The sequence below is a fragment of the Aphelocoma coerulescens genome, chromosome 1 (genome assembly GCF_041296385.1).
Source record: "Aphelocoma coerulescens isolate FSJ_1873_10779 chromosome 1, UR_Acoe_1.0, whole genome shotgun sequence".
NCBI lineage: Eukaryota > Metazoa > Chordata > Aves > Passeriformes > Corvidae > Aphelocoma > Aphelocoma coerulescens.
Genome location: NC_091013.1, coordinates 17,616,737 through 17,634,635, shown reverse-complemented (window position 1 = coordinate 17,634,635; position 17,899 = coordinate 17,616,737). Strand labels below are relative to the sequence as shown.

General features: G+C 42.5%; 1 protein-coding gene across 2 annotated transcripts; it reads right to left on the bottom strand.

Annotated features, from left to right (window-relative positions):
• Nucleotides 1-451: 451 nt before the first annotated feature.
• ASB11 (ankyrin repeat and SOCS box containing 11) lies at nucleotides 452-17,844 on the bottom strand. 2 transcript variants are annotated; one of them, XM_069003194.1, is made up of 7 exons: nucleotides 17,632-17,844; nucleotides 14,570-14,649; nucleotides 11,519-11,626; nucleotides 9,884-10,034; nucleotides 9,554-9,688; nucleotides 8,439-8,630; nucleotides 452-5,580 (listed from the first exon to the last, which is right to left on the bottom strand). In XM_069003194.1, the coding sequence occupies exons 1-7, from the start codon at nucleotides 17,807-17,809 to the stop codon at nucleotides 5,456-5,458; spliced, it is 969 nt and encodes a 322-aa protein (XP_068859295.1). In that variant the 5' UTR covers nucleotides 17,810-17,844; the 3' UTR covers nucleotides 452-5,455. The 2 variants fall into 2 exon arrangements, with proteins under 2 accessions (XP_068859295.1, XP_068859305.1); XM_069003204.1 differs by lacking the exon at nucleotides 17,632-17,844 and adding an exon at nucleotides 16,285-16,359.
• Nucleotides 17,845-17,899: the final 55 nt, after the last annotated feature.

The following is a 17,899-nucleotide window of genomic DNA, read 5'->3' as shown; positions in this document are numbered from 1 at the left end:
CATGACTTCCATGTTTTTAAAAGATGCTGTAGTCCAGTGCCTGATCCAGGTTAGTGCCGATACTGGTTGAGATCCTGTGGCATGTGCTGTGTAGGAAATCAGACAAAAAAAGCCATAGCCTCGAGGTCTGAAAGGCTGTTAAGGGCAAGGTATTTCTTCTGACCCTCTTCAGATCTTTTCCACTGAATCTTTACATCTGGAAGAAAGGCCAAAACTAGAAAGCCCATGGGTTTAAACACAAATCCTCCCTTCCCTGCCAAGAGTGGTTTGGGAGTCTCATCTTCTCCTCTGTTCCTAGCCAACACAGAGTTTGTGTCATCTTGTAGTTAAAAACATTAAATATGTCATTATAGTAATTACCAAAATCATTATTTTTACACATAGCTGGAACATAATAATATTTTTCAGACCTCAGTTTTGCACTTGCAAGCCAAGTTAGCAGTCATGATTCTGGTAACTCAAACGTGTAAAAGACAATACCACAGAGTAAGTACAATAAAAATCAGTATGTTGACTATGTCCTGGCTTTTGGCATTTGCAACTATTTTGTACTATTTATTCTATTCTGTGATTGCTGTGAATGAAAGTTCTGAATGTGTAAGTGTTTAATTCACTGAAAAATAACTTCAAAATCTTTCACATGAGAAACTTTGCCCATTGCTAGAAAGTATATATATTAGTTGCAATGCAGGCTTGCTGACTGTGTTGCTTTGGCTTGTTGAACAAAATGCTTGAATGACATGTTCTGCTGATTCATCTGCCTCCCCCCTTCCAGATGCTGTTCTCAACTGAATATGTAGATTAGGCTTTATTCTGCAACTCCTGATACCCTTTATTGAAGATTTTTCAATTCTAAACCTGATATGGTTTTCCATTTGCTTGCAACATGCATCGAGTTTCTACAAATAGTGTGAAATTTAAGAATAAAGGAATTTTCAAGAAATAAAAATCAAATTAGGTAGAAGGTCTGTGTGGAATAATCTGTATTTGACAATAATATACACCTTACGCAGAACTTTAAAAATATTACAGTGAGGAGCAATTGGCATGTGGGAAATCCTAATTTCTGAAATAGAAAATTACACAAAGGCATCAGGAACAATCACCCCAGGATACAGGTCAGACAGGTTTTTCAACTAAGAGCCAGTGAATGTATTTAATTTTCATTCTTATCTGACTTGCCCTAATGCCCTGCTGGGACACACACCAGTATTTTCAATCCAGTAGAGACTGGGGCGGGGGGGGGTTAAATGCCAACACTAGAGTTGTGCTGCAGGAGAAGGTCAGGTTTGGGACAGAAGGGTGCTGGGCAGCCCCTCTGCCTCCTGTCCTGCAGAGCAGGCAGCAAGTGGAGGGCAGAGAGCAGCACTGAGGGGACACTGACCCCGTTTGCAGGGGTTTGCACAGGGGCAGCACATTTAACTCTAGAGTGTGTGGAGAGAAGAAATCTAAATGCCTTGAGGAGGATTTTGGCCACTGTAGTTTGCTAACCTATGACAGCCAGGCTCAAGTTGCCTGGGGGAAGACAGAGTCAGGAGGAGATGATCCTCCTGTCCCACTATCCAAAGCAGCACAGGTGAGGCCCATCATGAGAGGAAAGAGCACACAGGTGGATGGACAGACAGCCTCCCTCACAGCCTGCATCTGCCTGGGAAGGTAGGATGTTGGCACCTCAAGGCAGATGAGGGGAATTTCAGGTCCTACAGTATAAGAAGTTTCAGCAGTCTAGCATAGACAAAAATTCAGGGACTGGCAGATCTGCTGTGAAAAGTTGAGTTCTAGACAGGATGGAGGATTGTTAAATGTCAACAGCAGAGTTGCACTGTAGGAGACAGAGGTCACCTTGAATCCAAGAGGCTGGTCAGGAGATCAAAACAGAGATCTTTCTGGGGCCAAATCAGAATGAAACTTCTCTTCCTAGCTACCTTAAGAAATATTGTTTATTAAATCCTCCCAAAATATGTTGGCCTATTTATATTCACTGTTGTATGTCCCCGAGGATGTGGCTCATTGGCCAGAATGCTTGCAGAGAAAACTCTGGGGAAAATTAATCTCAAGCTACAGGGAAATCTGTGGAGCCAGGTTTTGGGCAAGAGACTGAGAGAGCACATGGAGATTGCAGGGGAGATTGCAGCACATAAAAATGTCTGCGTCCCCAGGAAAACCATACCTTACCCAAATAACTGGTTTTAGTCAATGATCATAGAATAACAGAGAAGACACCACTTGTTTTAAGGAAAAGAGACCTTGTGAGATTAGCTTCCCTTCTCCTACTTGCAGAAAAGCAACTGACAGATGTTTTCCAAACTCATTCTGAAAAATCACCAAGACTCAATAGTCTCATAGAAAATTGTCCCACTCTTTCCCTATCCTCATATGAGATGGCATGTTTGTAAAAAAAGTTAAATACCTCCGCCAGCTATTTCCTCAGTATTTCCATGCATTGTCATAACACAAAGTACAGTCAATGAGAATTAAATGGGTAACTTAATATTTTGAGATAAGAGCAAAAAAGTCTAGGTAAAGTTTCTGATGAAATTTCTTAATCTCAGGACTTCTGAGCTTCTCTTCTGATTTATTAAGGCTATGTTCCTGTCAGACTCTCTGATATACAGAATTTCAGGGAGAAGGATGTCTCCAGGAAGAATGAAAGGTAAGGTGATATTTTGATGGGAAGCTAATATCAGGGATAAATATAGGGCACCTTCTCCTGCTTCTTGAGATAAACCTTTCTGAGAGGCTGAATAGACTTTGCATTTTCTTGGTGGAGATACATTTTTTCAATTTAAAATCCTGTGAGAGTGAAATACTGCTTTCATTGATGATCGCAGCGGGAAATCAATTCAGCATCACACATTCTGAAATAGATCCCATAAATTGCCTTAGTCCCTTGATTGCAGTGCAAGTCTGACAACTCACACAACTGAGACTCTGTCTATCTAGAGAGCAGATGGTATTCTCACTGCCACCTTATAAGCAGAGCAGGTGAGTTTGCAGTAAAGATCGAATTCAGAGAGATCTGCTGACATTAGATTAATATAGACATTTCTTTCTTGATAATATTTGATTTTCAAAGGCACTTGAGAATTTAGTGTTCAAATCTCTGCGATTCATGATGTATTATACCATACAAGGTCATTGATGTCACTGACAACTTTATGGGCAATAGCTCTTGCCATCAGATAACATTCAATATGTGCAAACACAGGCTGAAAACTGCATCCATTTTTGACTGTAATGTCGAAGGTCCAGTCTCATGAGCTGCTGACAGCTCAATTTATCTTACTTGTGCTGAATTAATCATAAAGAAGTATGGGAAACATTAGACCTTTGTCTCAGAGAAACTGTCACAGTGACATTAAGGGACTAGCATTGAACCAGAGACTGCTGCTCCCTCCTGGAGCAGGGACAGGAGCTTAAATGCTGCTGGAAGCCAGTCCCGTATCCAGGCTCCAGCAGGCCAATTCCCTCTGACTTAAGATGTATGGGCAGTGAAAATTGGTACCAGTATGCCAAACTCATAAAGAAACCACTACATTTCACAGCCTGAAAATGTGTCAGCAACCTCTTGGACCTGAGAAGCTGAGCAAAATGGAGACAGGCTCCTTTTAATTCCAATTTTACTACAACTAGTGAAACACCATTGCCTGTCTCATGTCAGAAGTTTACCAAAATTTGGCTCTGAAGAAACGTTTCATCCCCTGGAATAACCTCCCCAGGAAAAATAAACAAACCTTTACGAAGTCAAACAGGCACTGCAACTGTCACTGGATCCCACATTTCTCAACTCAAAGAGGTGCATGCTTTCAGCCCTGCTGTTTCCAGGCTACTAATCCTTGCATTATTTAAAATAATACCACAATGGACAAGGTAATAACACTCTAAAAATCCTTTCTCCTAGGAGGGTAATTAAAGCCTCTAGAATAAGGGGTGAGGGAGCAGACAAGCCTGCAAACCTCTCCTGGTGAGGAAAATCCAGCGAGGAGAACATTTAGGTGATGCACAATCATCTTTAGTGGCCCTGCTTCTCTCCAGCTCCACAGTCCAAGGACTTACCTTGAGAAATGTCAAAGCATGCAAAGCCAAAAAAAAGCAGCACTCTTCCCTTTGCTTTTCTTTAAACCTTGCAAAGGATGGACATCAAAATATCACCTACTATGCCTCCTATGAAAAAATTTGCAGTTTTGTCCGGGAACTAAGCTAAAATAAAATTCTTCATGTAATAAACAGAGCCACTTCTCAGGTGATACTGCTTTGGAGTGATTTTGTTTTAGAAGAGATGAAAGGGTTTTTTAAGACGTTCATACATTTTTGTGGGCTTACTTCAAACCCCCCTGCACTTGCTTTCACAATGTCACTTGTACTTCCAAGGACAAGATGTGTCAGCATTAGGGATAGCTGTGCTCAGGGCTCAGGGATGTACAGTGGCTGGACAACCAGAGCCTGCAGGAAATTGATAGGAGTCCAGTAGACAATAGGAAGGAGATGAAAGGATGCAAAATCAAAGCTGACAAAAGATGTGCAGTATATTGTATACATCTGATGTTCATCACTGAAAGCTTTCGTTTTCACGTACTAATGGAAGAATAACATCCACTACCTTGATTTTGACATTGAGATTGGATAGACAAAGGGAAGAAGCTGCACAGATACTGCACAAATAAATACAGTCCTAAATGCAGGGGAAATCTCTGTGTGTATGTGGGTGGGTGGACGTGTGCGTATGCGTCTACAAAAGCGTCAAGTGAGCTGTTTACGTACTCGAACTTCTCAGGCTGGTGTAAGTCGATGTGGCAATAGATTGTGAGGGAACTGTATCTGTAATACTGATGCTATGATGATTTTTTGCCTTTTCTTTTATACCCCTATTATACCTTTTCACAACTTCTGTATTCTTAGTGCTTTTTGTCGACATTCTTGGAGGAGACTCAACATCTTAGAAGCTTCATAGGTAGAGGACAGTGTGCCCCAGACACCAAGGTCCTCTCCAGAACACATTCTGTAACCTAAGATAGAACCATCCAGGGGAAGGTTCCCTGGGGAGGGGGGAGGGGGGCTCATTCAAGCCTCTCATTGGGGAATCTTTGATAGATATGCTAATTAGTAAGACCTATAATGTTATACCAGATCTTTTGTGGGTGCATTGTGGTGTGCATTGAGGTGCATTCGACCTGGACGTAGTGCACCTAAGGATCCTTAAAATAAATACCAAGGTAAAATCCCTTTCTCCCTTCTAACTATGTTTGACTCTTGATTTTAAGACCAGGAAAAGGCATCAATACCATTCACTGCCCCTGAAAAGGTGTTTTCAATTTTCACTGTCACATGGCAGCTCATGTTTGGTAATCACAGAAGACAGTAAATGATGCCTTTGATTTTTTTTCTTTGATATACTAATCTTGGAGCAAACAACATTTGTTCCTCTTTCTTTTCCAGTCTAAGGACAGTCACAGACTTATCGATAAAGGAGGAAGTTCTCAAGTGGCTCAGGCAGGTGCAGCTTGTGCACTGTGTATAGGCAGGACCGGCCCAGATGCTTTCTGATACACAACCGGCACAGCTGGGCAAGGCTGGCAGGACCTGGGGGGGAAGGATAAAAGGCAAGAATAAGCACCCTCAGCCCCACCACTGGTATGAGTCAAAGCAACAAACACCAGCAGGATTTGCAAGTCAGATCAAGCACTACATAATGACTTGCTGAAGTCAGGAGAGTTAGATACATTATTGTTCATATTTAATTTGTGTTGTCGAAGTTGGTTCAGCAATTTGGAAACTGTGAGCACTAAACCCCTTTTTCTGTATGCACAGCTAGGCTGTTTGGCATCTTTTCTTGAGCAAATACTTAAAATACCATAAAGTGTCTGCACTGGAGAGAGAGCTCCAGGATGCATAGCCCTTGCTCAGGATATAAGACAACCCCCAGCAGTTCTGTGAGGATAAAGGGTAAGTACAGTTAATTTTTCATATCTACAGAATGTGCTTTTTCCAACCACTGGTGTCTCAGCAGGTACCTGCACAAGTAGTAACTTAGCCTTTTTACATGACCAGTCTCAGAATATTTGTGTTTGTCAGGCTGTCCACCAGTGCTCCTGAAAACATTTTCTTACTGTGTCATCTAATTTTAACTAAGTGTGACTGAAGGGAAAAGTTTTGAAGAAAGGTCTCAAAGATAGAAAGTCTTCAAAAGTTTTGTTCAAAAAGACATTGAGGGGAAAAAAAAAAAAAAAAAAGGAAGACGCAAGGACAAAATTCCAAGTCTTTTTGCTCTTCCCTTGCTGCATGTGAAAACTCTTGTTAAACATCAGGGAGTCAAGTGGTAGAAAAGGTGTCAGAGGACTCATCCTGGGCCGTGGCTGGCACAGTACTGCCCACAGTGGTGCTGCCCCGGTGTTTTCCCTGGAGCTGTCCACACCACGGGTTAGGTGAGGAGCATGCCAGGCACAAACCCACTGGATATGAGGCTCCATTGGCTCTGCAACTGCAAGCTTGCACATGCAAGTGCACCTTGCTAGGGAATGTGTCCCTGCCCCCCCTTTGCTTTCCTCTTGCCAGAGCTGCTCCAGGTGGAACCTTTACACCTGCCCAGAGCTTCTCAGGTTTTTAACCCTCTCTTGCCCTTCCACTCCAGTTTCTGTCCAAACAGCAGCAATCATGGCAGAGTTTGACAAGTAATGGGCAAAGATGTGGGCCTGAAGGCCTGTCCTTAGATCTTTTGGGTAAGCTTCATAACCTGTGCTTTTACTACAGGAAAATTTAGGAGCTTAAACAGGCTGATACTATCCCCTCTGAGAAGAAATTAATGGAATAATATGGGATATATAAAAAAGAGCATTTGTACAACTGTCACTGGAAGTGAAGACAGAAACCAGCATCTCCTAAAGCACTTAGTAAAACAGATACATTTTATATTTCACACCATTTAATAGCTAGTGAGAGGAGCAATTAAAGGGACCCACCTAAGTAACCACAGTGGAGAAGTTGGGGGCAGAAAAACTCTTTAGCCTAGGGTACTTATTTCAAACAGAAGGACCTCAGAAAACACAGAAGTAGGGGAAAAGGGTAGCTAAGCACAGCAAAATATCTAAAAGTGGGACTGAAGGTGAGGAAACTGAGGAAACTTCATGCCAGAAAAACAAAGAGTCAGCAGGAACTGAAATGCCTCTAGATCCTCTCTGACTGCAAGGGAGAAGAGAGTGACAAGATGAGAGTAGAAATCAAAAGAAAAGTTCAGGAAGAGAAAATTATTAATACTAGGATATTTCTTTATCTACACAAACTCTGATTTACACAGGGCTGCAGTAGCTGGACACTTGGCAGCCCTGCCTTTGCTCACACAGTCTGCCACTGAGCCCTGAGCAACTCAGGTATGGGGACAGCAGTCACACAAGGTGAGAAGCATTCAAACAAAAGTCCTCCCAGAAGGTTTTAGACATGACAAATTAAAGCTCTACGTGAAAAGTCATGGAGAAAGGGAACAGGACAGAAGGATATTAAGCCAATGTTTCATTTTCTCCATAAAGCACACCTGTGTTCAGAGGGTCGGCACAAAGCCTATGTGCAACACTGATGTTTATTAATTTGCCATGCAAGAGCTGTTTGGTATGGGCTCTTGGTGCACATTTGGTCCTTGGTGGGTTGTGAGCAGGCTCAGGAAGGTGGGAGGCTGTATTGCAAGGGTGGAGCAACATTCATCCTCCACCTTCTCAAAGCCTCAGGGAGGCACAGAGCGGCTATCAGGGTACCAGTGAGTGAGCTGGGAAGCACGGAGGTTAGAGGAGGGAGGAACTAATTCAGCAAGCCCAGAGCACAGGGATATTGCTATTGGATGCATCAAGTTCTGGCCAAATGTTGTGCAGGTGAAAATGGCACAAGAGGAGCCTGATTCATTTCTGCTCAGAGGTTTCTTCCAGTAAACAGGAAAGATAATTAATTTCAGGAAGCCTGGAGGTAAATAGCAAAGTGCTGGTCTGTGCTGGGATTGCAGCCCCATAAACCACATGGAAGAGCTGTGAAGCTGAAGAGTCACCTGGCAAAGAGCTCTGCTTTCTCCTGGCAACCAAGGACACACTGACTCGTTGAGCCATGGTGCAAGGCTGAACACTGGATGGTGGTACTAAAATATTATCTACTAAGAAACTTTCCTGGCAGTTTTTAACCCTAGGAGTCCCACCAGGTAAATATGTATGATTTTCCTTCAGCAGACAGGAAAAGATAGCACAGAATAACTGACTAATTTACCACTAAAACTGTAGCACCAGGTGGCAAATCTAGCAACAAAAAAGATTTCTGTGTCATGTGTTGCAGATTTGAAGGCAGCAGAGAAGGTAAGAGAACTTATATAGAGCATTACTTGTAAAAGCATTTAAGAAAATCTACTTAGGTAAAGGATATAAATACAGCTTTACTTAAAAAATGAGAAGAAAAAGGGAAGCCATTACCTTCCCGAAGCAGAAGTGCCTGCTCCACTTTGCTGTTGGGCGTGGCAAGATCCAGGGCACATTTGAGGTCAGCATTTCTGCATTTTGGGTTAGCACCATAGTCTGTCAGCAAGACAACTATCTCCACACTGGATTTCCTCGCTGCCACGTGCAGGGGGGTGTCTAATAACTTCCCCATGTTCACATTGGCTCCTTGGGTGAACAAGAGCACATGGTTAGATCTGAAAAGCAGCTGGAACTGTCCAAACCTGCATCACAAGGCTTCCACCAGAGCCTCAATAAATGAAGGGGATGGATGGCACACAGGACTCCCCCCATCTCTCAATAGAAGCTGTGCAAAGCTCATCAGGTCAAATACCTGCTCTGTGAGAGTCCTCTGGGCCACCAAACCCTGTCTGCGATGCTCAGAACTAAGCAGCTCAACCTTCAGCCCCAATACATGTTCAAAGCCTACCATGTGCTCTTTAAAATTGTTAATAGCATAAAATCTAACATGGATTATGTTAATTTAATTGCCAGGGGAAAAAAAACCCAAACCTTTAGGTATCTCATCATAATAACTCTGGAAGCACAGCAAGCAAAATGCTTGCCCCAGGCTGGCTGGGCACAGCAGGGCCACACTTTGAGCAGGTGTAAGTCAGCTAATGCACACTGACAGCAAAAATTTATGCTAGTTCATAGCCTGTGCCTGGACCTGCAGTGATTGTTTTTCCAAGCAGTTTTACTGCTGCCCTCATCATCCACTGAGGAGTAGGTGGAGTTATTGGTTCATATAAACTGCTATGTTAAGCAAGAGTTGATTTTGATCAGTAATATTAGCCAGCATTTTCTGTGCTTCCTGTTATTATGCTAGAAAACAAAAATAATTCTGTTTTCACATTCAGATAGCCTCAGGGAGCTGTCTGTAATAGAGGGCTTTTTACTTAGGAAATCATAATGTCTTCATCAACACAGGGGAAATTTTTAATGGCCTCAAATGAGTCTCACAGACTCACTGCCCAAACAACTTTTATGGAAATAACCCACAGTGTTTTAAGTGGAGAGGCAGCTCAGAGAGAGCAGTGGCATTGACTCACACCACCATAGCTCTCCCCTGGCCCCTTTTCCAGGTGTACCTAGCTCCAAAAGCTTCTTGACACAGTCTGTCCTCTGGTACGTGCAGGCCACGTAGAGAGGGGTCCCATGCTGCTGGTCTTCTTGGTCAATGTCCACCTCGTGGGCCAGAAGGGTTTCCATGCACTCCCTGTGACCTGTGGAGGCAGAGCTGTCACTGAATTGCTGCAGAGCAGAACACACCCAGATACATCTGTGAGGGCACAAGAGCTGTGAGAAAGCCAAGCCTATTTATCTGTACTGATAGGGATTTTTTTGTTAATGCTTTGTCAACAACAAAAGGCACATTTGTCACGTAGCTATTCTGGCTCCACTCACACCCTGAACGTTACCTCTCTTGACTGCTTCGTGGATGGGCGAAGGCAGGTGGTTCCCTAGCTGTGCCTTGGCTCCGAATTCCAGCAGCATGTTGACACAGGCTGCACTGCCACTGCAGCAGGCGTTGAACAGAGGAGTGATCCCATCCATGGTGACTGCATTGACCTGCAACAGCAAGACACACTCAGGATAATCTGATATAAGAGGAACGCCCCTGCAACATGCCTCCACCAGAAGCGCACCAGAGTGAGACTCCTGTCTTGTGTAATTTCAGGAATTATTTTATTCACAACTTTCTGAGTTATATGTTGTGACATAACATATATAACATTCTCCTTTGATGTCTGCCCTCTTTCCCAGATAGTGCCATAAGGCAAAGACACTGCCTGCTATGAATGCTCCTCCTGGAGCTGCTAAAAAAATGCAATTTTTTATTCTTTCTTTTTTTTTAATGTGAAGAAGTTGAGTATCTTCAAGATTGTTTAGTTTGCATCAGTCTCAAGGTGGAACACCCTCAAATGAAAATGGCTTTGCTTTTTAAATGGAAACATTTACTTTATGTTTAATACTTTCACCTGAAAACGCATTTCCAGCAAAAGAAATTTTCATAGAAATATAATCCCAAACAGAAAAGGAGCTTGAAGAAGTTGATATGCAGGCGTGTCTGTGCAAGACAGAAAATTTTCTTCCCTGACTTCTGATGTAAAGATCTGGCAAGAACCACTATTGCCATTCTCCACTGGGACAGCAGAGCTGCAGATCACAGAACCACAGAATCAGAAATACGCTGAGTTGAAAGGGACCCATCGGGATCATGGAGTCCAACTCCTGGGCCTGAGCAGGATACCCTGAGAATCACACCATATCCCTGTTTATGCTATGTTTAACTACATAGCAAGCCCTCAGGGGCACTTTATGAAGCAAATCTACATGTCTCTAACTCTGTGGTACACTGGAGAAGAGCAATGGATTATGCAAGCACATGCCAATTTGTACAATTTCCACTGCCCTCACCTCCTCCCAGTCTCATCAGGCAGGTGTGGCTGGAGCTGCTGGAGGCACTGGAGGTCTGTTGACTGTTTTGGTGTAGCTTGGTTTCTTGCCATATAAATTTTACTTGAAAACCCAGCTGACATAAAAATATTCTTATATACTTCATCCATTCCTTAATCTCCACTGTGAATAGGTATTCTGCCTGAGGTTCAGCTGTGGGAATTGTTATTTTATTAGCAGATAAAATGATTCGTTGCTTCAAGCACATCCATTTTTACTTACATGAGACTCCCAAACCATCCCATAGAAAACCAGATGTAATTCCAGTGATCATTGCTGAGGGGGGAGGGGGAGGGTAAAGGCGTAAGTTACTTTCTTCAAGGTTATTTCACTTAGCATCTTTCATTCCTTTTCCATCAACTGTGACTATGTTTCACACACAAAGGGAAAATAGAAGAGAATAATGGGATGATACAAGGGGGAGACAAATCTATCACCCAGGGAAACAGCACACTTATATTTTTCCACATTTCTGTTGGAGATGCCCACCTGCATCTTGGCCCTGCCATATGGACAGCCTGTCCAACATCCCCATTGATGCAGGGAGCATCCATTCTCCAGGTGCCCATGTCCCCACTGGCATCCCCAGGACTTACCTGGGCACCGTTTTCCAGCAGCACCTTGGCACAGGCGACGTGGCCACCCAGGCAGGCCTCGTGGAGAGCTGACACACGGTCTGTTGTCACCAGGTTCACGTTGAAACCCTGCAACGTGGGACCAGGAGTGTGAGGGCATAGCTGCCCAAACCACAGCTCTGCCAGGCTGGTGCAGGTGCCCATGCAGTGGGTGCATGTCTAGGGAAAGTACTCAGGTTGGATTAGTGCTGTCAGTGATTCAGTTCTTGCCCCCACACACCACAACTGGTGATGGGGTTAAAGAAGGAGCAGCTACAAACTATGTCTTCTGTTTCTAGTTCTTTAGTCAATTGCAGGAAAGACATCACATTTCTTTAACTTATAAGGGTGGCATTCCCTTCCCTACTAAGTCCTGCACTAGGAGCTACAGCTGGAGGTATTAACCTTCCTGGATGAGGACGCTTCTGGCACAGGTATCTGCAGCTCGGCTGGACCTGGCCACTCCTTCAGTGGGGAGAAACAGGCTTCCCTAGAATATGATTCATCCTGTGCTAAAGCAGCTGTTTCTAGTAGGGCAGATGAATTGTCTCCTAAAAGTCCTATCATTGACCATGTGGGGTACCCAAGTGTGTTTCACTCAGAGGTAGTAAGTACCTGGTAAACCTATAAGAGAGATGAGTCAAATCCCACCCACAAATCAGTTCCTCTTATCTGACCATCCAGGAAATGTTTTACACTGGAAAAAACCCCAGTGATTTAGAAATGCCTTATTACAGGTATTTTCCTAATTGACAGTTGCCATATCTATTCCTGCACAAAGACAAACCAGACATATTCACAAAGGAGAAAGCAGTTGTCATATGCGTTTTCCTCTGAATAAAACAAAATCTCCTGGTAATTAAGCTTTTACAACCACGTGTGAGAACAGGCCTGGAAGCAGCTCCATTTTCCACTTGATGTCATATTGTGAAGCTCAGTTGGTGTCTGCCTGATGTGCTATAGACAGGGCAGCTCACGAGATGGCAGCAATGCACTTTTTGGTACACAGTACCCAGCACAATGGGCAGAAAGGAGCACCTGGGAGCAACCTCACACGGCAAAAAAGCAGTCCTGATGCTGTATTAAAAGCAACCACTGTAATCACTTCAGGCTAAGCATTATATGATAGAAAAACAATCTTTTTCAGTCATGTGAAAATATTATTAATGTAAAAATTGTTGTTAAAATTTCTCATGTGTTACAATGGTGCTAGGGGAATAGATAAAACCTTGAAAAAATAGATTATTCCATTTTCTAATTGTATGGTTGTTTCATACTTAGTGATCAGCATATTCCTTCAAGATTAATGTCTTCTAGAGACTCCTAATAAGGAGACCTATTCTCAATAATTATTCATATATACATGTATATATATATTTAACAAATAAAACTCAGTCATTCCAAGTGAAAGAATAAGCATTGGTATCTTGGGAAAAAGAGCAATTCCTTTCATTGCAAAATGGAGAATAAGTTGTAGATCTTACAATGGCTGTTTGCCAAGCATCACTCATGTTAAACCTTGTTTTCGATGTACATGAAAAAGTAAACTCTTTTTTCAGGCATTGAAACAGGCATTGGTGAGTTCTTGAGCTGTTTTAAACCTCCAACACTACATCGCCTCCCTATGTCCAGGCATTCCCTGTGGAGCCACAGCCTCACTGGCTTTCTGGAAAGTTATGGTGCTGCAGTAGAGACTTCTGAGCATCCCACAGATACTCAAGTACAGTCCCATACCTAATTTCAGGCTAGTAGTGTAACTATATTGCAGTCAATGAGCAACGATTATGCTGCTCCTTGAATAGCTGCATCCCTACATTCATCAATCTGTGGTGACTCAGCTCCAATTCAGGCTCTACAGACATTGCTGCCTTGATCTCTTTTCATCAGCAAGGACCTTCATCCTTTACTCCCAAAATTAAATGTCTTCAGGGTAAGGAGAAAAGATGAATTAACTAAATTGTATAACCACACCACCGGGTGCTTCTTCAGTGTACAACCATGAACAGTGTATAACCAGGGCATCTGGTGAATAGCCACAACACCGGGTGCTCCACGAAGCAGGTGGTGTAAGGCCAGCATAAATGAAGATTAGAGAAGTCAGAAAACCATCAAATCCCTGAATGAATAAAGCCTCTTTCTATTTATCTCTAACCTCCATCACTTCCTTTTCCATAAAAATCATTTTATGTCAGCAGGTGAAGAAAAGAGGGATCAGAAAATGGGAGGGCGAACACTGTCTGTAAACAGCATCTTTTTTTAGCTGCAACTGTGCCTCAAGAGATGTCTGGACTGGAGACTTTCACACTAGCAGCTCCACTCCTTGAGGATGTTGTCCACTTGAGCTGTGGCCTCTCTAGTAAAAATTATTTACCTTGACTCTAAAAAGTCTGATAGCCAAGTCAAAAAGCTTTACACTTGGGGAATTAATTTCCCTGCAGTTGCCATGGGGACAAGAGGGCGAGGGGGACAGTTGCCTATTCATGCCACATGAGGACACTGAGTTTAAGCAAAGGTGGTTAGGAAGATGGTTGGCAGAGCACAAGGAACCATAACCTAAACCATTTCATAAGCAGTTTCTTGTCCTTTCTCATGTATTCTCTCCTCTCTTTTTTTTGCCTCAACTCTCAGTTCCTTTTGGAGCAGAGGGTTTCAGGCTGACTTCCTAAAAAGCAAGATGCACTTTTACAGCTTTTTACTGTTTGTTTTTGTTTTCTTTTTCAATAGCCTACATATACATATTTATTGTCCCTATTCTCAAGCCTAGTTGCATGATTCATCATTGAGAAAGAGCACAAGGATGGCTGTCTATTATATAGCAAGCCACAAGCTGCGATAGTCTTTGTCCCAGGCTTGTCCCCAGCTTCTTCACTAAGCAAACTAATACATGCCCAGAGGTGTTTGTGCTGATATATTATTCATACAGCAATATTTCTTATGCCCTCTTGCACTCTATTACCAGCTCACCAGCCCATAAATGCAATTCATGTGAAACCACCCCTCTCCCCAACCTTTTCTTTACTTGTGGGCTTTTACCTGTGCAATCAAGGTTTTCAGAGAGAGAAGGCGTCCCTGGAAGGCAGCATCATGAAGAGGGGATCGGTCTGCCCAGCTGCCTGAAACAGCAAATGCATGGAAGCTAATTCAGGTATGCAGCAAAAGCAGAGCCTGGGAGGACAGGGGAAACACAGCCACGTGTAAATGCAGATCGGGGCTGAAATCAGTGTGGGCTCAGCGGTGAAACTGTACAATGAATTGATTTCAGCAGAGCAGTTGAGGAGTCAGCAATCCTGAGGAAGCTGGCTGCTCACTAAGGGACCTAAGCAAAAGCTTCTCGGCAGAACTTTTAAAAGAACAGCTAAAAACATGTTTCGTCAAAGATCATGAGTTTAGTGCTGATGGGTCTCATATGGAGACTTCAGAACCCTGCAATTCCCCTACTCAAAACCATATCAGCCTCCACCTTTCCTAGGGAGCTCTTGTCACAAATTGCATCCCAGCTTCTCTGACACTTTGTTAAGAGCCTCATAGCAGAGATGACTTGTCCATCAAATGAATTCTGGCATGTCCTTGGCAGTTTTATTTCCTGAACTGACAATTTCATAAATAACATCCTCCCTCTCAGACTACCATGTAACAGGTTTAATCATCCTCTTCACCGAAAGATTTTAGAAAATACATGGAAAAACAAATTCTGCCTGAAGGCTTTACTTTTCTTCTTTAATAATTTTGAGATGTTGAACTCTTCAGACTCCTTCATGTAGGCTTACTTGCCCTTTTTCTTATCTTAATCTATTTATGTGCCAAGAAAAATAATTCTTTAGCCTAGCTACTACCTACAGGCATAGACATTCAGCTCAGGTTAAATCCCTGCCACTCAAGTAGAGAGCAAATTTACTTGTCCTATATTAAAATTTATATCCATACTGTGACACAATGTGTATAGTAAGTATTTCTCCAAAGGCCAGCTGCATTTCCAGTGCCACAGGACAGAAGCAATACCAGTGTTTGCATTCATGCTCTGTTGTACAGCAACCCCATGGGCACTGTATTTGAAACCCTTGTCCTGCTTAATTTTTTCAGCTATGGCACACGCCAGAGAGAATGGAAAGGGTGCTTTATCTCAATTTCAAATGTTACCCAAGGCAGGGAGAAATCAATGGGAGGCACAGACACATCCATGGGGACTTGAGGCCAAGGACACAGCAGAAGTTTCACCCGTGGCCAAAGGAGTCTCCTTTTGTTACCCAAGGACCAGGATGCACTTCAACTATTGGATTTACAGTTTTAACCACAGTTATTACTTTTGTTTCCATTTCTTTAAGGAGCACTTCCTGGGCTCCTAAGGCAGGTAACTGGCATGGAAAGGCCAGCTGGCACAATATATGGCAAGGCTCTGAATGACACATCAGTCAAAATGATGGAAACAGGAACCAAGAAACATCTTCCTGAAAACATCCAAAATACCCCACACCTCTCATCATGCTGGTGACTGAAATAGGCAAGCTCAGTTCAGAAAGTCAGAACACATTGCAAGTGACAAAGTCCAGAGCCCCTATACAGCAGGAAGATTCAGGAGTTACTCAGACAACAGAGCTACAGGGCCTTATTTAACCTTTTAAGCAAAGAATAACACGTGCAGTGCGTGTTCTCACATGCATTTCCAGGGCATTTCCAATGCATGTGTATGCAACCACAACCTCAGGATAACACACACCGCTGCACACTTCCACACCAGCCACACAACCTACCTCCCTGAAACATGTGGCAAACATAGTTCCCATATGGGGCACATCTCCCTGTCTCAGCTGGGAGTGACATGACTGAAGGTGCTCTTTTTAAATGCCTACAGATAAATGAAGCAGCCTTGCTGCTGCTGTGCTACTTCACTGCAAAGAGAAAAGGTTGTGAAACTCTGACTGTAATATGATATAGTGCCCCAGCAACAACATCACATGATCTTACATTTTGTAAGATTATCCTTAATGGCTTTCTGCAAATGGCAACTTGCAGATAAAAATATGTTATGGCCTGCTGAATTTCAAGGTACCTCAATAAGAACCTAAATGAAGGAAAAGCTGCTCTTCACCACATGTCGGACTAAAATGACAGTAATAAATGATTGGAATTATATTCTTGGGAATAAAAAATAAATTAATAACAAAGACATGACTTTAGGTATACAGGCTGCATAAAGGCTTTGTCAAAAATGCTTGGCTGCGGTATTTCTCTTGGCCAGATCTTAATCTCCCTGCTTTGGGTGGTCATCTCACACCATCTGTGTTCTGCTGCTGTTCATGTGCCTGTTCATGATGGCACAATACATAATGAAGCAGTGCCCAACAAATGAGTCACATAAAAATGTGTGATGTCACAATGCTGATACGAATCTTCAGCTAGGAAAATAACCCCTCGTTAGCAGTAAATTTAAAATACTGTGTCATTTTAATTAGTGGAATTAACAGGCATGCAAACACATGCCTATTCATTATTATGGCAGTGATGTGAAGGACTAAAATCACTTGAAAAAAAACAAAACCATGACCCACGAACCAACCTATGAAATACAATATATTCTTGTGCTGTGTATTTTTCAGAACAATTTTAGCTGCATTCATTTTTATCATCTAACAAAACAAGGATTCTTGGCTTGGATTCATAAAGTCATTAGTTATATCCTCCTAGCATCTCCTTTCAGAAAAATCAATGTGCTAAAACTTTTCCCTAAATATTCTCTGGCAGTAAAACTGGGTGTTTAGTAAAACCATCTGTAACCACTGATAAAGAATACCTTGCATCTGAGAACAATGTTTTTGTTTACCACAGTGCCTTGAGCAAATGATGTCCTCATTCTAGCTGGGTAACTGTTGGAGTCTCATATTTTGCACACCTAAATCATGCCAACACACACTGACACTGCAAAGACCCCAGAAATGGGAGGCTGTTTTCAGGTAAATGTTTTCAGGTTAAAACATTTACCCATGCATTTAGCAAAAAAATCCCTTATTTCATGGCAACTCACTGATTTAAATCCTCAAGTTAACAAAAATGTGGCAAATAAACATTTAAATGTCAGAGAGTCCATATTTTTACTTTACCTGGGACTATTCCATAGATCTCTTCTGCTATCCTGGCAGCTTCTTTTCTGTTGCCTTTAACAATATAGAAATGGGTCAGCAAAGCCAAGGAAATCTTAATTAAAAGCTTGAAGCAAAACAAAGCAAAAATGGCAAAATAAATGTTAGTGAAAGAATGGAGTATAGAACTGCCCTCCATTTTGGTTTGCTCTTTGAACACTTTCTCAGGTTGGCTAAGTTGCACTGGGCTATTCTTGGTATCATATGTCATCTATTTTAAACCCTTCAG